Genomic DNA, 25,692 nt, shown 5'->3' with positions numbered 1-25,692 from the left:
TCTGCCACACTACCACGCCACTCCAAAGTATCAGGGGTATCTATTGAGAGCTGTGTTTAGTGTGAGGAGGCATCAGTGTTGGATGTGGTTGAAGTATCACAACCCAAATGCAGAGACTGCAGTGAATTGTGCCAGATAGTTTAATGAAGCTATCTAATCATATACACAGAAGTGATATGTGTACACATTGGCTGCTTTCTTCTGTTTTGGACATTAGGTGAATCAAGAATTACGGCACAAAGGTAAAAGCTCAGCTATGGTGTTACTGAATTGCGGAGCGGGCACTAACAGCTCCAGGCCCACTCCTGCTTTCATTTCTTGTGTCCTTTGCAAACCCAGTTCATCATAGTCATGAAAATCCAAGAGGTTACCAAGCTGTGACATCTGTTGAGTTGTGGCTCAGATTTAGTTGTTATTTTAATTTTTTTGGGGGTTCATAAGGATAGTTCTGGGGACAAAGGATGGAGTTAGCGATCAGGTTAGGATTTAGAGATAGGGTTGGGGCTAACTAGGGGTCAGGCCGGAGTCTAAGTCTCTGCTCCACTTTCAAAGACTTGCAATGTGGATATAGAATATTTTCTGGTCAGGTGTTGGTTGTCAAACTAGTATAGAGTGGATGAGGCCCCCACCTCCAGTTGTTGGGTTCCGGAGACAAAGATCTGTGCGGGCAGAAGGAATAAGTTCCACTGACCACACCACCCCAGAGTACGCAAGTCATTGAGTCCAGAGTTCGAGGCCTAACGTTTGGGGTCCCATCACTGGCAAGTCAGGAGTTTGAGGCCTAGTGTTTGATGATTAGCATGTCTCGGGATTGTTGCCAAAGTTTGAGGCCTGAGGGTCAAATGGAAAGTACAGAAGTGGAGGCCTGTTGGCAAGAGCCAAGTGTGCAACTGGGGAGTCCAAACCTGGTGTTTGCAGGCCCAAGTCCACTGGAGACCTGGCCAGGGTTAAAGGACCACAGGTGGGGGAGGGGAGGAACGAGGTTCATTTTTGCTGTTGTTGTTTTATTGCTTATTGAGTTCTGTATTCTTCTGCTGAGCATTGTGGGCATGCTATGTTTGTACTAGAATGTCGGTTGCCCCCAGCACACCCTCAGGTGTGTTGGTCGTTAGCGCAAATGACACATTTCTCTGTACTGTATGTTTTGATGTGCATGTGGCAAATAACTTGAATCTTGATCTTGAAGATGGGAGCCCTGGTTGTACCTCTGACCCTGTGAAATTTCCAGCTCCAGTGGTAGTTTTGCTTCAGTTGGTTTTGGACTATGAGACCATACCAGGTAGGGTATGTGTGGTGAACTACATATATCTATCTGGACACGCCCCTCTGCTGACTGCTCCTGTGGCTCCTCCCACAGACCCCTAAATAAAGGCAGTTGGAGGCACTGCTCCTCCCTCAGTCTCCAGGATGTTGTGTGGTGGTCTCTTGCTACTAATCGTGGTCTCTTGCAGCTAATAAAAGCCTATCGTTCGCCTCCCGTCTCTGAGAGTTATTGATGGTGCATCAATTTTATTAGCTGCAATTTTAAAACATGGAGAGCATTTTACGACCGGACAAATTGGACATTGATCTTCAAGCTCCCGAAGCAGCCATTGCCTTTGAACTCTGGCTTGCATGCTTCCAATCGTACCTGGAAGAGATTCCCGTGACTGAGCCTGCTATCATGCACAAAGTTCTCCTCTCCAGAGTCAGTCCGCAGGTGTACTCCCTTATCAGAGACCTGCTGACCTACCAAGGGGCACCGGACGCCCTCAAAAGATAGTACCTGTGGCCGGTGAGCACTGTCTACACAAGACATCGCTTAGCGACACGGCGGCAGTGGGCTGGAGAGTCGAGCGCTGAGTTTGTCCGGGCCCTACAGACACTCGTATGGGCCTGCGACTGCAGGGGACTGACGGCGGAACAGCATGCGGAGCTCCTGGTACGAGACGCCTTCGTTACGGGGATCAGGTCAGTGTACGTGCTCCAGCGGCTGCTGGAAAACGCCGATCTTACCTTACAGTGGGCGATTGAGCTGGCTGACATGCTGGAGGCTGCTCTGCACAACGCTGACGCTGTCCAGCCGCGTGATCTCCCGCCGGTCCCATGGATGCTGCAGACCCTGTCACCCGCCGGCGTATCGACCACATCTACTGCCACTCGCGAGTCCGTGAACTCCCCGCAACCCGCCGACGAATCGACCACGGCCGCTGTCAGTTGCAAGTCCGTGCAGTGTTACTTCTGCGGACTCGAAAAGCACCCCCGAAAACGCTGCTCGGCCCGAAAAGCTACCTGCTCCAGCTGCAGAAAGAAGGGCCACTTCGCCAAGGCCTGTAAATCTAAACCACAAGCGGGGTCAAGCAGCGCCGCGTGCGAGGCATGGGGGTCACCATCTTGGTCACCGCCATCTTGCCTGCCCGCCTCGTGTGAGGCATGGGGGCAGCCATCTTGGTTGCCACCATCTTGCCTGCCCGCCTCATGCGAGGCATGGGGGTGGCCATCTTGGTCACCGCCATCTTGCCTGCCCGCCTCATGCGAGGCATGGGGGCAGCCATCTTGGTTGCCACCATCTTGCCTGCCCGCCTCATGCGAGGCATGGGGGTGGCCATCTTGGTCACCGCCATCTTGCCTGCCCGCCTCATGCGAGGCATGGGGGTGGCCATCTTTGCTGGCGCCACCTCGCCCCGCCTCTGACCCATGGGTGCTTACCGGGCACCAAGATGGCGATTCAACTCTGGCCTCCGTAACTCTCGACCAAAGCGCTCCACACCAGCTGGCAAGGTCAATGATGGACATCCTGGTGGAGGGGCACAGGACTAGCTGCCTGTTTGACATGGGCAGCACTGAGAGTTTTATTGACCCGGACACGGTGCAACGCTGCAGACTCGTGACACAGCCGGTAAGCCAGAGGGTCACCATGGCTTCTGGATCGCATTCCACAGATGTCCGGGGGGGTTGTGTAGCGACATTGGTGGTGCAGGGCACAGAATATAGAGACTTTGCGTTACTGGTCATGCCTCAACTGTGTGCCCCTGTGCTATTGGGGCTCGACTTCCAGAGCCACCTGAAAAGTGTGACAATGGAGTATGACAGGCCCCTCCCACCAATCACTGTCAGAAATCCTCAGTTTTGTGGGGCTTTGTCATATACCCCGCTACTGACCACACACACACACCGACCCGCACATCCTACCCAGCACCATGCCAACAGCTGCGCTACTGACACCACTTGCAGCCTCTCCACCCTCAAGATCCCTCCCCCACCGCTGTTCGCCAACCTGACCCCCGACTGTAAACCTGTGGCAACTAAAACCAGGAGGTACAGCGCGGGGGACAGGGCCTTCATTCAGTCGGAGGTGCAGCGGCTGCTCAGGGAGGGGATCATTGAGCCAAGCACAAGTCCTTGGAGGGCCCAGGTGGTCATTGTTCGGACCGGGCAGAAAAATAGGATGGTCGTGGACTATAGCCAGACCATCAATAGGTTCACGCAGCTTGACGCGTACCCACTACCCTGCATCGCGAATATGGTCAATCAGATAGCTCAGTACAAGGTGTACTTGACCATAGACTTGAAATCCGCTTACCATCAGCTCCCCATCCACCTGGAGGACCGCCCCTACACCGCCTTCGAGGCGGGCGGCAGGCTCTATCACTTCCTGTGCGTTCCCTTCGATGTCACGAATGGTGTCTCTGTCTTCCAGAGGGAAATGGACCAGATGGTGGACCAGTGCCAACTGAAGGCCATGTTCCCATATCTGGATAACATCACCATCTGCGGTCACGACTGGCAGGATCATGACACTAACCTCCAATGATTTTTCCAAGCGGCCAAAGCTCTTAACCTTACCTATAACAGGGACAAGTGTGTGTTTGGAACCACCTGACTTGCTATTCTTGGGTATGTTGTGGAGAATGGGGTCATTGGCCCTGACCCCGACTGTATGCGCCCCCTGTTGGAACTCCCTCTTCCCACCACCCTCAGAGCCCTCAAACGGTGCCTGGGCTTCTTTTCCTATTACGCCCAATGGGTCCCTCACTACGCAGACAAGACCCGCCCCCTGGTCAAGTCCATCGCATTTCCCCTCTCAGCCGAGGCCCGAGTGGCCTTCAGCCGCATTAAAGGGGACATTGCCAAAGCAACGAGACCGTTCCCTTCCAAGTAGAGAGTGATGCCTCCGACTTCGTGCTGGCTGCTACCCTCAATCAGGCAGGAAGGCCGGTAGCATTCTTCTCTCGTACCCTTCAAGGCTCTGAGATTCGGCACTCCGCGGTGGAGAAAGAAGCCCAGGCCATAGTGGAAGCTATTAGGCACTGGAGGCGCTATCTCGCCGGCAAAAGGTTCACCTTGCTGACCGACCAGCGCTCAGTTGCGTTCATGTTTAGCAACCAACAGTGGGGCAAAATCAAAAATGATAAAATTTTGTGGTGGAGAATTGAACTCTCCACCTACAACTATGATATCCTGTACCGGCCTGGAAGGCTCAATGAGCCCCCTGATGCCCCATCCCGAGGAGCGTGTGCCAGTGCGCAGCTCGACCGGCTATACGCCCTCCATGCAGACTTTTGCCACCCGGGGGTCACCCGATTTTACCATTTCGTGAAAGCCCGGAAACTGCCTTACTCCCTTGAGGACATCGGGACGATGACCAGGGACTGCCAAGTCTGCGCTGAGTGCAAACCGCACTTCTACCGTCCTGAAAAGGCACAACTTATCAAGGCCACCTGCCCCTTTGAGCTACTGAGTGTCGACTTTAAGGGCCCCCTTCCCTCCACTGACTGCAATGTCTACTTTCTCAACATAATTGACGAGTACTCGCGGTTCCCCTTTGCCATCCCCTGCCCCGATACCACTGCCACGTCCGTCATAAAAGCCCTGCGCCAGCTCTTCATTCTGTTTGGATATCCCTGCTATATCCACAGTGATAGTGGGTCCCCCTTTATGAGTGACGAGCTGTGCCAGTACCTGCTGGCTAGGGGTATTGCTACTAGTAGGACCATGAGCTATAATCCCCGGGGAAATGGACAGGTGGAGAGGGAGAATGCCACACTTTTAGCCCTTAAGTCAAAAGGGTTGCTGGTCTCTCGCTGGCAGGAGGTCCTCCCCGAGGCACTCCACTCTATCCGCTCCCTGTTATGTACGTCCACCAATGCCACCTCTCATGAGCAACTCTTTTCTTTTCCCAGGAAGTCAGCCACTGGGACCACCCTACTGGTTTGGCTGACGTCCCCAGTGCTGCTCCGGAAACATGCGAGGAGCAGTAAATACTCCCCGATGGTCGAGAGGGTTCACCTACTTCATGCGAACCCCCAGTATGCCTACGTGGTCTTACCTGATGGGCGGGAGGACACAGTCTCCATCCGCGACCTGGAGCCCACAGGAGCACCAGACCCCTACCCCGAACACTCCACGGTGACTATGAACCCCATACCCACGAGACACCGCGCACACCAAGCTCTACACAGACTCCTCACGACACTCCCATACCGGGCACCTTGCACACGCATGAGAGATTACTGACGCCTAACGGGCTGACACCTCAAGTCAGGCCGGAGCCAGCACAACCACCGTCACCGGTGCAATCACCACCGGTGCTACGTAGATCGCAGCGACAGATTCGACCGCCTGATAGACTTAACCTGTAAATATACTTGTAAGAAACTTCGCCTCATGGGGACTCTCTTTTAAAACAAAGGGGGGGTGAATGTGGTGAACTACATATACCTGTCTGGACACGGCCCTCTGCTGACTGCTCCTGTGGCTCCTCCCACATACCCCAGTATAAAGGCGGTTGGAGGCACTGCTCCTCCCTCAGTCTCCAGGATGTTGTGTGGTGGTCTCTTGCTACTAATCGTGGTCTCTTGCAGCTAATAAAAGCCTATCGTTCGCCCCCCGTCTCCGAGAGTTATTGATGGTGCATCAGTATGGGTTGAACCAGGAGAGGCTACAATGCTGACTTTAGTGATCCAGCAGGGCGGATCCCAAAACTATTACATAAACATGGATGGTTATTCTGACTGAAACTGGTGCTGAAGCTTTCTCTAGTAAGGTCTGATTCCTTTTCAAAATGACATAAATAAGTTGGATCTGAGCCTTTAATTAGGTTCGAGGGCCTTGGGAATAAAACTATCATTGTCTTGTTTTAGTTGGTCCAATATTTTAAGTCAAAAACTCACAGTGGCATTGGCTGCTCTGACAACAAAGTGATTATCAACGGATCAGTAATGCAAATGTTTGTGTTCTTTGTTGGGTAGATTATTAAAAAAAAAACAAGCCCTTTCCACCAAGAATGTGCACATGAATGCAGAGTAAAAAAAGCAAGCAAAGTTAAAGCAAACATATTATACAAAATAACCTTCATGCTGCATGTCTGAAAGCTCATTTTAAGGTTGTTTACTCTATTGCTTTGTGAAAACAGCCATTGACTTGTTTATAGAATGAGATTACCAGTCCCTTCTGGTAACAGTGGAAGTGGTGAGATATTGATTCCAAATACAGTCACAGTTCTGCAGTCAATCGACAATGAAGGTTGAGAAATCCAACTCTGCATGATGACGACAGTGATTAAATACTATTGCGTGCTTGGTACTGTGATTAAGAACACATGCCTTTTGTTCCTTGGCACTACAAAAAACTCAAATATTTTCCTTTGGGTCACTTCTAACTATCCCAGTCTTCATTTTATTCAAACTAAACTGCCAATGCTTTAGGAACTCATATTTCTCTTCAGTTCTCGAATAATACTCTGCTTTAAATTGCCCGTCTTAACTATTCAGATAATCATGAGGAAATGCCATATAGGATTTAAGGAAAAACATAATTCCCCACAGAATATAAATAATCTCCATCACCTTTCCTAAAACAAGAATAAGAGACAAAGAAACAACAATATCAGAAATATTTCAAAAGAAACTTCACATACAAAGTCATAAAAACAGAAAATGCTAAATCCCATGGGTTTGGAAGCATCTTGAGATGGAGAACAGAGGCAGCATTTCAGGTTGTGACAAAAGGATCAAAATTCATGAGTAACACATACAAGGTGCTGGACGAACTCAGAAGGTCAGGCAGCATCTAGGAGGGAAATAAACAGTCAATGTTTCAGCACTGATGAAGGGACTTGGCCCGAAACGCCAAATGCCCATTTCCACCCTGCTTGACTAGCTGAGTCCCTCCAGCATTTTGTCTGTGTTACCCAAGATTTCCAGCACCTGTAAAACCTCTTGTGACTGGATACAAATTCATGCTTGCTAACTTGTGCTTAGCTTAAGTAGAGATGCTAGCAGGTTATATATTTACCTACAGTTTACAAGGAGGCCACATTGCCCATCAAATCAAAGCTGTCCCTCAGACCTTACCCACCCCCAATTTATTTCCTTGACTACTCTCTCTCACAAGCTCATTGACTTTCCTTGTCTTATCTCCACTCCTAATCCCTGTCATCCTGTCACCCACCAACTCCAAGGGTAACTTACAGAGGCCAGTTAACCTTCCAGTATGTCTTCTGGATGTGGAAGGAAACAGGAGCATCTGAGGAAATGCCATAGGATCACAGGAGAACATGCATGTCCTACGCAAACAGTACCCGTGGTCAGGATTCAACCCAGGTCGCCGGAGCTGTGTGTCAGCAGCTACAACTACCATGCTGCTATTAATTTCACTAAGTGAATTTCAAAAATGGATACAATACATAGTTGATGCCTTTATTCTGGGCTGACACTGGCACAGCTAGGAGAGCCATTGCTTTACAGCTCCAGTGATCTGGTGCACTCTTGATTACCGGCATCGAATGTGTAGAATTTGTATATTCTCCTTGTGCAAACCATAGGAAATTAGACTATAAGACATAGGAGCAGAATTAGGCCATTTAGCCCATTGAATCTTTTGTGTCATCCAATCATGGCTGATTTATTTTGCCTCCCAACCCCATTCTCTTGCCTTCTCCCTGTAACCTATGACACCCTTACTAATCAAGAACCTATCAAACACCACTTTAAATACACCCAATGACTTGGCCTCCAGTCACCGTGTGGCAATTCATTCCACAGATTCACCACCCTTGGGCTGAAGAAATTCCTTCTCATCTCTGTTCTAAAAGAACATCCTTTTATTCTGAGGCTGTACCCTCTGGTCCTGAACTCGCCCACTATACGAAACATCCTCTCCATGGTCACTCTATCCAGGCCTTTCAATATTCAGTAGGTTTCATTGAGATTCCACGCCCCCCCCCCCATTCTTCTAAACTCCAAGTAGTACAAGTCCAGAGCCTTGAAATGCTCCTCATATATTAACCCTTTCATTCCCAGAATTATACTTGGGACCATCCTCAGGACTATCTCCAATACCACAGCACATCCTATCTTTGATACGGTGTCCAAAACTGCTCATAATACTCCTAGCACGGTCTGACCAGTGCCTCATAATCCCTCAGTATAACACCCTTGCTTTTATATTCTAGTCGTCTTGAAATGAATGCTTTCATTGCATTTGCTTCCTTTAGTACTGAAACAGCCTTAACTTTTTGGGAATCATACACTAGGACTCCCAAGTCCCTTTGCACATCCGATTTCTGAATTCAGTATGGGTGTCCCGCAGGTGATCTGGTTTCTTTCTATGTGCCAACCACGTATCATTGGTAGGTTCACATGCTCTAGTGTGTAGACAGGTGGTACAATCAGATGAATATATAAGGGAGTAGAATGGGATTACTGTAGGATTGGTGCTTAATGGGTTCTTGATGGCCAGTGCAGCATTCATGGTCAGTATCCATGTTGTATACTTGTATGGCTCCTCTATGCATCACCCACTGAATGGCTAACCCATGACGTGTTATGAATGAAATGGACAGTGGTTCTTGATTTACCTTTATTGTCCCGCACGGTGAAATTCGCATTGTTTGCTGCCTCAGGAGCCAGGCTGTAGTAGAAGTGATGACCCCCTTGAGGGTTATCTGGGTCCACGGCACTGACCACTTGAATCAGCTGTTGAAAGGAATCAAACCGAAACTGATCTCAATTAGTCATTCCTGCATCAATATAAGACACCTCACATTAAAGGAAAAGAAAATTTGCTTATTTATTATTTACTTATTGAGATTGAGCGTGGAATAGGCCCTTCCAGCCCTCTGAGACGAGCTGCCAAAATTTAACCCTAGCCTTATTATGGCACAATTTTCAATGGCCAATTAACCTACAAACAGGTATGTCTTTGGACTGCAGGAGGAAACTGGAGCAGCTGGGGAACACCCATGCATTCCACGGAGAGGACATACATGCTCCTTACCAACGGGGTCTGAATTGAACTCCGAACTCTGACACTCCAAGCTGTAATAGAATTGTGCTAACTGCTATGTTACCATGGTGCCTAATTTGCCCCTTTATCCCAAAATCACAATAAAATTAATTCATAAACATGTACGGCTCATCAACACATCCATCCACTAACCCACCCCCCACCACTATTTTGTGAATTCCTTATGTACAGACTCTTCTGTCCTAGAATGATTTTATGGACCTACAGTCCATGTATATAAGCTATCTTATGTATTTATACTTATTTTGCTTTCTGCTATTGTGCTCTTTATCTTATTGTGTCTTTTTGTGCTGCAGTGGATCCACTGTAACAAATATTTTGTTCTCCATTACACTTGTGTCCTGGAAATGGTATTGAACACCCTTGAATTGAGTACTAAATATAATTGCTGTAGTAATTCAGTTTGGTGGCAAATATGTACACAGAAATTTCCCGCAAACACTGACGTGATCATAACCAGATAAACCAGATGCTGAGTAAGGGATTAACATTGGTCCGGACATCGTTGAGAAATCCTTTCCTTTTCAAATTAGTGTTGTGATATCTTACAGAGTAGACATTGTCCTTGATATAACACCTCACCTGGTGCAGAACCATCTCATTACTCTTCAAGATTTTTTTGTGCTTAGTTCTGTGCATGTTGTTTTATTCACAATGGAATGATTTTCATTCATTCCAAGCGATTATGTATGCTGGTCATGAGTGCCTCGGACCCTATAACACTGTGTCTATTACTGTAACTGACAGTATGGTATCACTGTAAGAAAGAATTTCATATCATTCTTCTTGAAGCTAAAATAATGATATTCCAACTGTGTCTCATAACCAGCTATCAGCTCAATCCACTGCCATTGGGCATTTATTCTCAGTATCATATAAAAGTAGCAGTCTCTCATCAAAAAATAGCTGTTTCCATAAAAAATCTGATTTCAAAAATGAAATATGATTAACTTGCTTCATTTCATTTACAGAGCCTATAAAACTCACTTGTCTAACAACAACTTCCATATAAAAAGTGTTTTTAACAAAAACACGTCAAGGGACATAATAGGAATTTTATCAAAGAAAACATTGATCCTAGCCATACGAGAAAATAAGCCAATGGTTACTTAAGGATAAGCACAAAGGAATGTCTATTAGAGGAGACGAAGGCAGAGAGTCTGAGAAGTTTAAGGAAGGAATTCTGCAGTGTAGGGGCTTAAGCAGCTAAAGGCACATCTGCCAGTTGTGGAAAGGTTAGATTTGGACATTAACAGGAAGCCAGAATAGGAAGAATACAGAGATCAGAAATGGTTGTAGAACTGGATAGGTTTACAAAGATAGTGAAGTAAGTGTGTGTGAGGGGGAAGGGGTGTTATGTGTGGGGAAAGGTCCAAAAAACAAGGGCTAGAACTTTACCACTGAGATGTTGCCCAATGGGTGTCAATGAGATCAGAAGCCTTATGATGGGTGAAGGTTTTTTTTAGGATGAACTGGGACCAGACAACAGGATTTTGGATGACCTTAAATATGTAGAGTGCACCTATAAATATATTTAGTGTATTGTCAAGTTAAAGTTTTGATGATACTGACGTCCTCTATATACAAAATTCAGGACCTTGAAAGAAAAACATTCTAAAATTGGAAGAGAATTTCTGAGAGGAATAACTGTTTTTTCCCATCTTTAGTTACTGCTTTCCCTGTAACTTCTCCCACATTAAGCATTTCTTTCTGAAGCATTCTAACAATGCTTATTTAAACACAAAAAAAAAAACTTCATTGTCTCTCTCAGATCTGAACTGTGGATAATACATACATTGTCCAGATTTGCAATGCACCAAAACTTTTTCACATTGGAATATTTTACCTGGTGGAATGGGAAATCTTTAATGGTGTTCAAATCAAATACCAAACTTGTGTAGCAAGTACAAAGATATCTTTGCTGTTTCTTCAATATTTAATCTTAATTGGTTTTGATTCCCAGGTTTTAGCAATCTTGGCTTTTAATTTCCAGAAGGCGTTTGATAAGGTGCCACACAAGAGACTTATAAATAAGATACAGATGCATGGAGTCAGAGGAAGTGTATTGGCATGGATAGTGGATTGGTTAACCGGTAGAAGGCAGAGAGTTGGTATAAATGGGTGTTTCTCCAGCTGGCAGTCTGTGGTGAATAGAGTGCCGCAGGGGTCGGTGCTGGGCCCGCAGCTGTTTACTATTTACATTGATGATTTGGAAGAGGGGACTGAGTGTTGCTTAGCAAAATTTGCTGATGACACTAAACTGAGTGGAAAAGCAAATTGTACAGAGGATGTGGCGAGTCTGAAGAGGGATATAGATAGGTTAAGTGAGTGGGCCAAGGTCTGGCGTAAGGAATACAACGTTGGTAAATGTGAGACCATCCACTTTGGAAGGAATAATAGAAGAGCAGATTATTATTTAAATGGTGAAAGATTGCAGCATGCTGTTGTGCAGTGGGACTTGGGAGTGCTTGTTCATGAATCGCAGAAAGTTGGCTTGCAGGTACAACAGGTTATTAAGAAGGCAAACGGACTGTTGGCCTCCATTGCTAGAGGGATTGAATTCAAAAGCAGGGAGGTCATGCTGCAACTATACAGGGTACTGGTGAGGTCACACCTGGAGTACTGTGTGCAGTTCTGGTCTCCATACTTGAGGAAGGATATATTGGCTTTTGAGGCAGTGCAGAGGAGGTTCACCAGGTTGATTCCAGGGATGAAGGGGTTAACCTATGAGGAGGGATTGAGTCGCCTTGGACTATACTCTCTGGATGTTCAGAAGAATGAGAGGGAATCTTATAGAAACATACAAAATTTTGAAAGGGATAGATAAGATAGAAGTAGGAAAGATGTTTCCATTGGTAGGTGAGACTAGAACTAGGCGATATTACCTCAAGATTCAGGGGAGAAGATTTAGGATGGAGATGAGGAGAAACTGTTTTTCCCAGAGAGTGGTTAATCTGTGGAATTCTCTGCCCAGGGAAGCAGTTGAGGCTTCTTCACTAAATATATTTAAGAAACAGTTAGATAGGTTTTTACACAGTAAGGGAATTAAGGGTTACGGGGAAAAGGCAGGTAGATGGAGCTGAGTTTACGGACAGATCGGCCATGATCTTATTGAAAGGCGGGGCAGGCTTGATGGGCTGGATGGCCTACTCCTGCTCCTATATCTTGTGTTTTTGTGTAATTTATGATAGAGTGCCATTAATGAAATATTAAAATCAGGAGGCCAGGACATATCAAGTTGTAGAACTCATTTACTAGTTTCTCCATTCTCTGGTCTACCATTTCATTTGTACCCCTATTCAGCTGCATTTTTCCAATCACCAGTTTGCAGTCTGCAGCGTTTCTTGCAAGGATGTTGTCAGCATGAGTGCTGGTTGTGTCCTTCTGGCTTGCTTCTGGCTTGCTTCCCTTCCTCATGTTCAGATACAGAAAGGGATTGCAGATTGATTGACCAACCAGTTATGGAGCTAGAACTGGGCCTAAACCTAAGCAGACCCTATGCCCACACTTTTCTGCCGCCTGGCCAATAGCGTGTGGCTTATGTTCCTCACTTTCCACTTTCCAGTGGGGTGCCACTGAACCCCACTGTTGTGCTGATTGGGTTCAACAAGTGCAGGAAACTCTTGAACTAACTCTAGTCTTCTGATCTGTGTAGCTAAGTATCTTACCAGATTGTGCAATTAACAGAAGTCTCAAATTCCTCTCTGAATTTCTTCAAAAAGCAAAGAAAGTAACCATATTGTTCTTAAAGAAAGGAATCTTTCTATTAATCAAAAGAGGCAGGAAATCTAGATCGTTTTATCAGATTAATAGCACACTTGCGAGATCCCTACTCCTTCAATTCCATTAGCAGAATAAAGAAGGCATTATATTTGTTGAAGAGAATCTCAATCCCTTGGACAGCTTGTCAAACATAGAGCCACAGCTGATTTGGTGGCTTCCAACCAAATGTGAAAGATACTAAAAAATTTGGTATGGAATTATTTCTCTACAGCCAACCATCAGAGCAAGTGAGCTGAACAAATATTTCTTCTGACGATAAGTATCAGAATCTATTGGATTAGTGATCACAACATGCCTCCATAGTATTTGACACATATTTTACATAAATTAGAGGTGAAAGACACCAGTGCTCAGACACTGGTGCTGTTTGGGCTTAGAAGTACCAGATGTTGATTATGTTCACCTGCGTGCATTCAGCCATTTTGAGGGTTTAAGAAACTAAAGCAGGGAGGTGACTGGATGTGGTGACCCATTGTTTTGCATTCAAATATTACTGGCACTGAAGGCAAATTTTTGCTCTGTAGTTTTTAATATTTGCTCTTATCTAAATCAAGATATGTTGCATGTTCAGTTTTAAACTGCAAGGAAGAGGAAGTTGGAATCAAGCGATTCACTGAAACACAGTAAGATTCTGTATGAATGGAGGTCACTCAAACTTCTGTCAGAGAACAATCCCATTAATTCTACTCCAGTCCCCTTTTCTCTTCGATCATTTTTTTCCCTCTTCCTTAGAAAAACTCAAGATAATGCGACATTGTGTCTTATCCAGGGGTTGAGTTATAAACGACATTGTGATTGGATGTCTGTCACATGCAACACTTGAAAACAGTGAACACTCAGCTATATGACCATAAGAATAGAAACAGAATTAGGCCATTTGGTCCATTGAGTTTGTTCCATCATTCGACCATGGCTGATTTATTATTTCTCTCAACCCCATTCTCCTGCCTTCTTCCCGTAACCTTTGACACGCTTACTAATCAATAACCTATCAAACTCGGCTTTAAATATATCCAGTGACTTTGCCTCCACTGTTGACTGTGGCAATGAATTCAACAGAATCACCAATTATTGGCTAAAGGCAATCAAGGGCAGAACTTGATTGGGGCAGAACAGGGCAGAACTACTTTGTGAATGTGTAGTTTCCAGATATGGGCTCCTGGGAGAAAAGGCTCTATGTACCAGAACTGAAGTTAGAAAAATTAATCCTGCATACAAAATCTGCAAACCATTTCCCTGTATTATGTTGCCTTGTGAAAAAGACCTGTAGTCAGTTTTATAAGCTCCACTGCATAATTCAAATTATATACGTTTGTGAATATGTAAGAAACAGACCCTTCCCCTTGCTTACCTGACCAGGTTTGGTATTTTCACAGATGTAGGCTTCATGATCCCTGACAAACTCTGGTGGATTGTCATTGATGTCAAGGACTTTAATTGAGACTGAAACACTTCCAATTTGTGTGGGATTCTCTGAAAGGAAACAAACTTTTACAAGTGGGAATCCAAATGGAGTATTTAACTAACTTCACAAAACTGCTCACGATTCATTAACAGAACAGATTCTGCAGACGCTGAAAATTCAGAGCAACACATACAAAATGCTGGAGGAACTTAGGTGGTCAGGCAGCATCTATGGAAATGAATAAAACCATGACATTTCAGGCCGAAACCCTTCAAACTGGAAAGGAAAGGGGAAAGATGACGGAATAATAAGGTTGGGGGGTGAAGGAGGACATGCTAGAAGGTGTTAGGTGAAACCAGGTAGCTGGGGTAGGGAGGACGAAGTATGATGCTGAGGATGGTAGGTGGAAAAGGCTGGAGAGGAGAGTGCACCATGGGAGAAAGGGAGGGAGGATGGGCACTAGGGGAAGGTGACGGGCAGGTGAGAAGAGGTAATTTAGAAGAACAGTGCAGATTAGGCCCAGTCTTTTGAGCAGTGTGGCCCAGCAGCCCACCTAGTTAACCCTAGCCTAACTATTGAACAATATATAATGAGCAATTAACTTATTGATCGGTACAACTTTGGAAGAATACCACAGCACCCGAAGGAAACCCATGCAGTCATGGGGAGAACGTACAAACTCCTTACAGACAGCACCAGAACTGAACTTCAAACTCCGACACCCCAAGCTGTAATAGTGTCATGGGAACCGCTATCTAAAGAGGCCAGAGTGGGGAATTGAAGAAAAGGGAAGGGGATGAGGAAAAAATGCCACAAGATGGAGAAATCAAGGTTGCTGCCATCAGGATGGAGGCTACCTAGATGGAATAAGAAGTATTACAACTCCAACCCGAGGGCGGTCTCATCATGGCAGAAGAGGAGGTCATGGTCTGACATGTCGGAATGGGAATGGGGATAAGAATTAAAATGGTCCACCATAGTTTTGCGGATGAAGTGGAGGTGCTCGACAAAGCAGTACCTCAATCAATGTTGGATCTCAGCAACGCGGAGAAGGCCGCATCGGGAGCACCGGATACAGTAGAAGGTTCCAACAGATTCACAGGTGAAATGTTCTTAGCTGGAAAGACTGTTTGGGGCCCTGAATGGGCAGGTGTAGCACTTCTGCCATGTGCAGGGATAAGTGCCGGGGGGATGAATGGACAAGGGACTCATGAAGGGAATGATCCCTGTGGAAAGTAGAGAGTGAGGGGGTGGGAAAGGTGTGTTTGGTAGGGTTCCATTGATGTTGTGGAGCATGGTGTGTTGGATACAGAGGCTCATGGGGTGTAGTGGAGGACAAGAGGAACCCTATTTTTGTTGAGGTGGCAGGAAGATGAGCTGAGTGCAAATGTCCGTGAAATGGAGGAGATGCAGGTAAGGGCAGGCTTTACAGTGGAGGAAGGGAAACACCATTCTTTCAAGAAGGAGTGGAAAGGAAAGCCTTATCCTGGGATCAGATGCAGAGAGGATGAAGGAACTGAGGAAAGGGAATGGCATTTTTACAGGAGATATAGTCAAGATGGCCATGGGATTCTGTAGGTTTATAACAGATATAGGCAGACAGTTTTCTCCAGAGATGGAGACAGGAAGATCAATAAAGGGGAGAGAGGTATCAGAAATGGACCAAGTGAATTTCAGGGCAGGGTGGCAGTTGGTGGTAAAGTTGATGAAATTGCTGAGCTCAGCATGGGTGCATGAAGCAGCACCAATGCAGTCATCAGTGTAATGGAGGAAGAGTTGGGGTGTATTACCAGGGATGGCTTGGGACATGGTCTACTCCACACAGCAAACGAAAAGCCAGACATTGCTGCCACCCATGCAAGTGTCCATGGCTCCACCTAGAGTTCGGAGAGAGTGGGAGAAGCCGAAAGATAAATTGTTGAAGGCTAGGACTGGTTCTGCCATACAGACAGACAGACATACTTTATTGATCCCGAGGGAAATTGGGTTTCGTTACAGTTGCACCAACCAAGAATAGTGTAGAAATATAGCAATATAAAACCATAAATAATTAAATAATAATAAGTAAATTATTCCAAGTGGAAATAAGTCCAGGATCAGCCTATTGGCTCAGGGTGTCTGACACTCCGAGGGAGTTGATGGCCACAGGTAGGAATAACTTCCTATGACACTCAGTGTTACATCTCGGTGGAATGAGTCTCTGGCTGAATGTACTCCTGTGCCTAACCAGTACACTATGGAGTGGATGGGAGTCATTGTCCAAGATGGCATGCAACTTGGACAGCATCCTCTTTTCAGACACCACCATCAGAGAGTCCAGTTCCACCCCCACAACATCACTGGCCTTACGAATGAGTTTGTTGATTCTGTTGGTGTCTGCTACCCTCAGCCTGCTGCCCCAGCACACAATAGCAAACATGATAGCACTGGCCACCACAGACTCGTAGAACATTCTCAGCATTGTCTGGCAGATGTTAAAGGACCTCAGTCTCCTCAGGAAGTAGAGACGGCTCTGACCCTTCTTGTAGACAGCCTCAGTGTTCTTTGACCAGTCCAGTTTATTGTCCATTCGTATCCCCAGGTATTTTTAATCCTCCACCATGTCCACACTGACCCCTGGGATGGAAACAGGGGTCACCGGTGCCTTAGCCCTCCTCAGGTCCACCACCAGCTCCTTAGTCTTTTTCACATTAAGCTGCAGATGATTCTGCTCACACCATGTGACAAAGTTTCCCACCGTAGCCCTGTACTCAGCCTCATCTCCCTTGCTGATGCATCCAACTATGCATCCTCCATACTGAGGAGCATGGTGGTGGAGGGGAACTGGTCAGGTCTCTTTCAGAGAAAGAAGTGGAGAGCTTTAGTGCCTCCTTGATGGGGGATATTGGTGTATAGAGACTAGACATCCATGGTGAAAATGAAGCAATCAGGGCCAGGGAGTTGAGATTAAGAGTGTGCAAAATGCCGCGGATGCAGGCCGGAGGCATTGAACCAAGCAGGATGAAATGGAGTTGAGGTATGTAGTCACGAGCTCAGAATGGCTGGAGCAGGACCCGGACAGTCGGGTTTGTGGATCCTGGGTAGGAGGTAGAAAAGATCAGTGCAGGGCAAAGGAATCATGTGATTGGTGGCACTGGATAGGAAATCTCCAGAGCTGATGAGTTTAATTCCCGTCTACATTGACCAAATATAGTAATCACTTTGCAGACACTTCTGTTCAGTCCCTGTGAGCCCACGATTTTGCCTTCTGCAAACTCAGATGTCATTTAAAATCCTTAACATTTATTCTAAACAATAACATCTCCCTGGCATTGAAGGCCTTAAATCTAGGCTCAGGACTTCAATACTGGAATCAAATCCACTACCTTCTGGCTTCAAAGTATTTCTGCTGTCCTCTAGGCCAGATTGCAATCTTGTCTTTAATGTATAGCAGGTCAAAAAACTTGTCTCCGGGATCAAAATAATTTCAATATTATGCTCTTGGCTCTCCTTGCAGGCATTGGAAACCCACACACATGCTAATCAGGATTCTCTGCACACGGTCATGCCCGGCCACAGCATGTAGTTGATTCAGAGAATCAGGTTTATAATCACTGACGGATGTCATGAAATTTGCTGTTTTGAGGCAACAGTGCAGTGAATACATAAAAAGTACTGCAAGCCACAAGAAGAAATATATAAAAAATAAATATGTAGTGCAAAAAGACAGCAAAATTGTGAGGCAACACGAGTGAATCTGCAGATGCTGGAAATAAATAAAAACTCAAAATGCTGGCAGAACTCAGCAGGCCAGACAGCATCTATGGGAGGAGGTAGTGACGACGTTTCGGGCCGAAACCCTTCATTAGGAGTGAAGTAACATGGGATGGTCGAGGGGGAATAAGAAGTGGGGGGAGGGATAAAGTAGATAGGCTGGAGGGAAAAGGGCTGGGAGAAGGTGGAGAATTATGGGAATTTATATGAGAATTTATATTCTCATATAATGAGAATATAAATGAGAATAATTTATATGAGAATTAATTAATATATATATTTTATATATATATAATTTATATGAGAAATAATGAGAATAATTTATATGAGAATATGAGAATTTATTTCCCATAATTCTCCACCTTCCCCCTAGCCCATTTCCCTCCAGCCTATCACTTCCCAGCTCTCTACTTTATCCCTCCCCCCACTTCTTATCCCCCCTCGACAATCCCATGTTACTTCACTCCTGATGAAGGGTTTCGGCCCGAAACGTCGTCACTGCCTCTTCCCATAGATGCTGTCTGGCCTGCTGAGTTCTCCCAGCATTTTGTGTCTTTAGCAAAATTGTGAGGTAGTGTTCTTGGACCATTATTATGTGCTAGTAATAAGAACCTTTTCTGCATGTAACAGAGATAAGCACATGAGGACTTGGTCCTCCGAAGTTACAAAATCCTGCTTGATCATTTGCTTATTGAACCACTGTGTTTTACATATTATGTGACAAGGAACAAGGGGAAACTATTGCTTTTGCTGTGGAATGAAGCCTTCAGCTTCAGAAGCACTTAAAGGAGACATTTTACGAATCACTTGTCCCAGTGCAAGGCTTACTGATTTCTATTGCATAACTTGCAATGTGCTAATCTCGACACCTGTGCACAGCTGCGTGCCGGAACACTATTTTATAAATTTCACTGTATTGTTTCTAAAACAGAAAATTTTGCACTGGGGACAAATTTGTGATCTTGACCTTATTGTCACTTACACTAAAAGCCAATGAAGAGAGCCTCCCTTGTTTTAATTCTTCTGTCAGATCCCCATTCAATAGCATCCCTGCAGAGTAACACCATCAAACTGGCTCAACAACCATCACATTAAAGAACCCTCACATTAGGCAAACTAGCAAGCAAAAAGCCTCACTGTTCAAAGAATATTAAAACTTTATACAGAATGTAAAGTATAGATTGGGACATATGCAAATCATTAAAGTATATAACTATTAATAATTAATAAATAAAACATTAAAAACCTTTTACTTTATTGATATTCTCCTGAGGAAATTATAATACACATATGGGAGAATAATTCTTTTGATTATTGATTTCATATAAACAAATGTTTCCAGAGAACTTTACACCATGCCTACTTTGTGCATAGGTGAAATTCACATTAGAATCAGGTTTATCATCACTAACCAATGTCATGAAGTTTGATATTTTGCGGCAGCAGTATAGTGCACAACATACTATAGTAAAATAAAAAATACTATCCGTTACAATAAAAACTAAAACAAATAGTGCACAGAAGGAATAATGAGATAGTGTTCATGGGGTCATGGACAGTTCAGAAATCCCTCTGAGAAGATTACAGATTTGATGTAGGCTTTTGAAAGTCACTTAATCACTGACAATAAGATTGCTGTTCGTAAGGAGTTTGTACAGTGAGTTCTCCCCGTGACTACAGCAGTTTCCTCCTGGTGCTCCGGTTTCCTCCCACATTGCAAAGACATATGGGTTAGTCGGTTAATTGATCACATGGGGCGATGTGGGCTGGTTGGGCTGGACGTGCCTGTTACCATGCTGTATCTCTAAATAAACAATTGGAATATCTGCACTAAATTCTTAATGGAGAAGACTCTCAATGTCGCAGTTGCTTTTACAGAGTAGGTTTGAGTAAGTGGTCGTGGTAGATTCAGACCATCGTGAATACTACAGTGGCACAGATAGTAGAAAGGTCTCGGCCCAGAATGTTGACTGCTTATTCATTTCCATAGATGCTGCCTGACCTGCTGAGTTCCTCCAGCATTGTGTGGGCTGCTAGTAGCCCTGCTGCCTCGCAGTTTCAGTAATCTGAGTTCAACCCTGGACCTTGGAGCTGTCTTTGTGGTGTTTGCATGTTCTCCCTGCTACTCTGTGGGTGCTTCTGTTTCCTCCTGGTTGGTGGGTTAACTGACTTCTGCAAATTGTCTCTAGTGTGTAGGTGAGCAGCGGAATCTGGTGGGGGGAGGGCAGGAATTGATGGGAAAGGAGGAGATTATAATTTGGGATTAGTATAAATGGGTGCTGAATGATTAGTGAAGGCTTCATGGGCTGAAGGCACTGTTTCCATGTTGTGAAAGTCAATGAAATTTAAAAGGATATAATATACCCCCTAAGGGGCACATTACACTGTAAGTACATAGGCTTTTAATTTCAACGCAGCCAGATTGCAAACTGTCAATCAAAAACTCTCTATCCATACCCTACTTTTGAAATTGAATAATTGTTAATTATTTTAATCCTGTGCTATAATAGAAAGGGAGTTAATTAACTGGATTAGTAAACTAATGGCATTGACTGAATGACCCAGCGAGGGAAGTTCAAATCCTATCACAGTCCCTAGAGAAATTAAATTTATTCAATGAAACATATCTGGAATTTTAAAAAAAACATACAGCAATAATGATTACAAAACTTGCAGAACATTGCAAAACCCATTTCATTTATTCACATTCTTAGGGAAGGAGATCTGCAGTCCCGGCTTGGTCTGTTTGACACTTGACTTTGGATGCAGACCAGTGTGGCTGACTTCAAACTGGCCAACAAGTCACTCAGTTCAAGAACATTTCTCACTGAGCAATAATGTATCAGCAATGTCCACACTCCATGAATGTCAAGATTGTTGTTTTTTTTTAAGCTTGTAGGGATGGTTTGGGGGCACAGAAGGGACGGGGAAGTGAGGGAGCTGTAAGTCAGGCCTCTGATTCTGCTCTATATTCAAAGTCCTGATGATGAATTTATCCACAGTCTGGGCCTTTGCTCAGCACTTGAAGGCTAGCGATGTGGGCATCACTGCTCCAGTGACATGGATGGGTGATGAAGGACATCCGTCAGGCTCTCCCAGGTCAGTGGTTTCCGGGATTAGATGTCTGTGCAAGAGGAGAGATGAGGAGGCCTGAGGGCCGATAAGGTGGCGTGCCTGGAGTTTGGTTCTTTACCAAAGACTGAAGCCTGAAGGTCGATTGGAAATCTAGAAGTCAAAGCCCAAAGTCCAAAACCGAGAGATTATATGTGTGGGTGGGTACAAGGGAGGAAAGCAAGCTGTTCTCTCGCTGTTGCTTTGTTGTTTGTAGTGTCCTGTGATGCTCTGCTGAGCATTGTGGGCATGTTAAGTTGATGTTGGAATGTGTGGTGACACATGTGAGCTCCCACATATCATCCTTAGGTATGTTTGTTGTTAACACAAACGACACATTTCATTGTGTGTTTCCATGCTCATGTGGTAAATTAATCTGAATCTGAAATAATACTCAAAGGTCTCCTTGAAAATTCACCCACTCCCATACATTTTTTGCCCCATCTGTCCTTATTGGCTCACTTGCCATTTGGCAAGTTCAACTTAATTAAACAGAATGTCAGCACTGAAAAGAGCATATGATTCTGAACCAGACATCAAGCAGGTACTTACTCATTTCCATTGCTAGGATGGTGATATTATGCCAAGAAAGATCTTCTCGGTCCAGTGACTTTGCAGTCATTAGAGCTCCTGAGGCGATGTCAATATAAAAGGATCTTGTAGGATCGGTGGATCGCTCAATTGAATACCTTCCAATGAGAAGTGAGAAAAGGAAGAAAATACCTTTTTAATAAGATGATTTAATATTTTTAATGAAAAAGCAGAGAAAAGTCACTTAGAATGAAGCTTAGATAATTACTACTGTTTCCAAACTTCTTCATGCTATTTTTGTTTCCTGTCATTTCAAAGTCAGTGGGTTGTTCATGTGCAAATATTAAGAAAGATTATGAAAAGAACAAGTTTGATGTCCCTCAATCAACTTCCCTATTTTCACTGTTCTCAGTAAACTGCACTACATGATTATGATAAATTTACATTCTTCAATTCTCCTCAAATTCATTTCAGAATCAGAATATAGTTTACTATCACCAGCATATTTTGTAAAATTTGTTAACTTTGCGGCAGCAGTACAATGAAATACATGATAAATATGCAAAAAAAACGAAATAGAGTAAGTTATATATATGTCTATTAAATAGTTATGTTAAAATCAGTAGTGCAAAAAACAGAAATAAAAGAATAGTGATGTAGTATTCATGGGTTCAATATCCATTCAGAAATTGGATGGTAGAAGGGAAGAAGCTACTTCTGAATTGTTGAGTATGTGTCTTCAAGCTTCTGTACCTCTTTCCTGATGGTAAAAATAAGAAGAGGGCATGTCCTGAGGGGTGGGGGTCCTTAATGATGGACACTGCCTTCCTAAGGCACCACTCTTTGAAGATGTTTTGGATACTACAGAGGCTAGTACTCATGATGGAGGTGACTAATTTTACAATTTTCTGTAACTTACTTCAATCCACCAACACCGACCCCATACCAGATGGTGATGCAGCCAGTCAGAATGCTCTCCACAGTACATCATAGAAGTTTTCAAGTGTTTCAGGTGACAAACCAGATCTCCTCAAAGTTCCAATGAAATATAGCCATAACCTTGCCTTTTTTTGTGGCTGTATCAATATGTTAGGACTAGGTTAGGTCCTCAGAGGTATCAACACCCAGGAACCTGAAATTGCTCACTCTCTCCACTTCTGATTCCTCTGTGATGACTGGGTTGTATTCCCTTGTCTTGCCCTTCTTGAAGTCCACAATCAGCTCTTTAGTCTTGCTAACAATGAGTGCAAAGTTTTTGCTATGACACCATTCAACTAGCTGGTATATCTCACTCCAGTACACCCTTCCGTCACCATCTGAGATTCTGCCAACAATAGCTGTATAATCAGCAAATTTATAGATGACACTTGAGATATGCATAGCTACACAGTCACGGGTGTAGAGAAATTAGAGCAGTGGGCTATGCATACATCCCAGTGTTGATTGTCAGTGAGGTGGAGATGTTATTTCCAATCTGCAAAGATTGTGGTCTTCTGGATAGGTTGTTGAAGATACAGTTGCAGAGGGAGGTCCAGAGGCCCAAGTTCAGTATCTTTTCGATCAGGTGTTAAATGCAGAGCTATAGTCAATAAACTGCACCCAGTCATAGGCATTTGTATTGACAAACAACATCCTGACATTGGTATCATCATAGGTGTCCTGACATAGGTATCCTGACATTTGGACTATCTATGACATCTCCCTCCAATTTCTTCTCTTTCAGTTCCCAGCTCAGGAAACAAATCGTCCATTGACAGTTATTACAAACCCTCACCCACATCTTCATTACCCATAATTCCAGTCTCATCCTGCCTCCCCAAAGACAAAACAGGGACAGAGTTCCTTTGGTCTTTACCATTCACCCCACCCGCCTCCGCATCCACCACACATTCTTCAATGTTCCTACCAGCTACAAAAAGATCCCATCACCTGTCACATCTTCCCCTCCCAGCCCATTTTGCCTACTGTGGGGACCACTCCCTCTGTGACTCCCTGCTTAAACTCCTCCCTACTCAGTCATCCCGCCCCCTTCCGGGAGGCATGGTAGCACAGCGGTTAGTCGAATGCTTTACAGCGATCAGCGATCAGGGTTCAATTCCCACTGCTGTCTGTAAGGAGTGTGTGAATTCTCCCCGTCACCACGTGGGTTTTATCAGGGCACTCCAGTTCCCTCCCACATTCCAAGGATGTAACTTAAATTGTGGACACCGTGGAGAACTTCAGGTTCCTGGGAACCACCATCTCTCAGGATCTGAAGTGGGAGCAGAACATCAGCTCCATCCTGAAGAAGGCCCAGCAGCGGATGTATTTCCTGCGGCTCTTGAGGAAATACGGTCTGCCTCAGGAATTGCTGCTGCAGTTCTACACTGCAGTCATTGAGTCTGTCCTGTGCACCTCCATCATTGTGTGGTTTGGAGCCGCCACCAAGCAGGATAGAACCAGACTACAGCGCACAGTGAGGACTGCTGATCGCATCATTGGAGCCTCCCTGCCCTCTATTGTGGACCTGTACTCTTCCAGGTTGAAAAAGAGGGCGGGGAACATCATAAAGGACTCCTCCCATCCTGCGCACGGACTGTTTGATCTGCTTCCGTCTGGTAGGCGCTTCAGATCCCTCCAGACTAAGACTAATAGGCACTGGAGAAGTTTTTTCCCTACTGCAGTCACTTTGCTGAACAGTTAACTGCCGGTTAACTGTCGGCTAACTATTACTTGAATTGCACTACCTGTATGTATAATCTATATTTTCATTTATATTTATCATTATTATTGTTATGAGCAGAGAGACAACATCTGCCAGAAGTAAATTCCTTGTATGTGCATAGGTACTTGGCGATTAGAGTCTGATTCTGATTCTGATTCTGACATGCTATTTTGGCACCAGAAGCAGGGTGACATTGTGGGCTGCTCCTAGTTCATTTTTGGATTGTGATGGTCATTGACACAAATGATGCATTTCACTGTGTGTTTTCATGTTCCAATGTACATGTGACAAATAAAGCTAATCTAAACTCATCTTTCCCTCAGCACCTCCCCTTTCAACCGTAAGTGTGTATCTTGTCAAACTTCATTTACTGCATTCGATGGCCTTGAAGTAGCTTTGACGGGGCCAAGTGCGGATTAGGTGACTGCTCTGCCAAGCTCCTGTGTTCTGTCTGCAGTGGCTAACTGGAACTTCCTGGCTGGAGGCCATTTTAATTCCCTTCCCTTTTCCTCACTGACCTGTCTGTCCTCTTCCTCCTCCATTGCCAGGGTGAAGTCAAACAAAAAGATAGAAGAACAGCAGCTCATATTCTGCTTACGCTTTATCTACATTCTGTTATTTAATCATCCAGCAAGCAGGTCAAGGAACTTGGTAACCAGCAACTATCACTGCAGGTAGACCTCTTTAGTAAGCAGGTAACTAAGAGGGAGGCACTTGGGACCTTGAATTTCCCCATGTGGCTTAGAGTAGCAACATCTCCTTTCATGGTCCCTTTATCATAGAATTCCAGAATATTACAGAAGCCGACCATTTGGACCTTCATGGTCTAGGTGGCCCTTTGAAAGAGTTGTTGAGCTGGCCCCATATCATCTACAAAATGGACATCTCTCTTAACTCCTGCCGTACCCATGATCTCTCTTACCAGGAAGGCAAAGAAACTTGACAACTCAGTCCTGGCTTGGAAACATTCTGAGATGTCCTAATGTGGGGTTTTGACTTGAAATGTTGACAGCTCCATTCTCCTCCAGCATAGATGCTGAGTTCGTCCAGCAGATGCTTGTTGCTCCTGAAGTAGGAGCTTCCAGATTCCTATGCTTCTCCATGCTTAAATCCCAGA

At 44.8% G+C, this 25,692-nt stretch overlaps 1 protein-coding gene across 3 annotated transcripts in view; it reads right to left on the bottom strand.

Annotated features, from left to right (window-relative positions):
* Window positions 1-25,692, bottom strand: part of LOC140713771 (cadherin-20-like) — a 183,597-nt gene that overhangs the window by 9,226 nt on the left and 148,679 nt on the right. For 2 of the 3 annotated variants that reach the window (XM_073024277.1, XM_073024278.1), the window contains exons 8-10: window positions 21,893-22,029; window positions 14,423-14,544; window positions 8,840-8,957 (exon numbers count right to left, since the gene is read on the bottom strand). In XM_073024277.1, coding sequence (XP_072880378.1) covers window positions 8,840-8,957; window positions 14,423-14,544; window positions 21,893-22,029 — 377 coding nt within the window. Of the gene's footprint in view, window positions 1-6,935; window positions 7,051-8,839; window positions 8,958-14,422; window positions 14,545-21,892; window positions 22,030-25,692 lie in introns of those variants that run through there. The other variant, XM_073024280.1, reaches the window with a different exon arrangement.

This window comes from Hemitrygon akajei, chromosome 20 (genome assembly GCF_048418815.1).
Source record: "Hemitrygon akajei chromosome 20, sHemAka1.3, whole genome shotgun sequence".
In the NCBI taxonomy this organism is placed as follows: Eukaryota; Metazoa; Chordata; class Chondrichthyes; order Myliobatiformes; family Dasyatidae; genus Hemitrygon; species Hemitrygon akajei.
The sequence above is the reverse complement of the archived record's forward strand: the minus strand, read 5'-3'. Positions and strand labels throughout refer to the sequence as shown.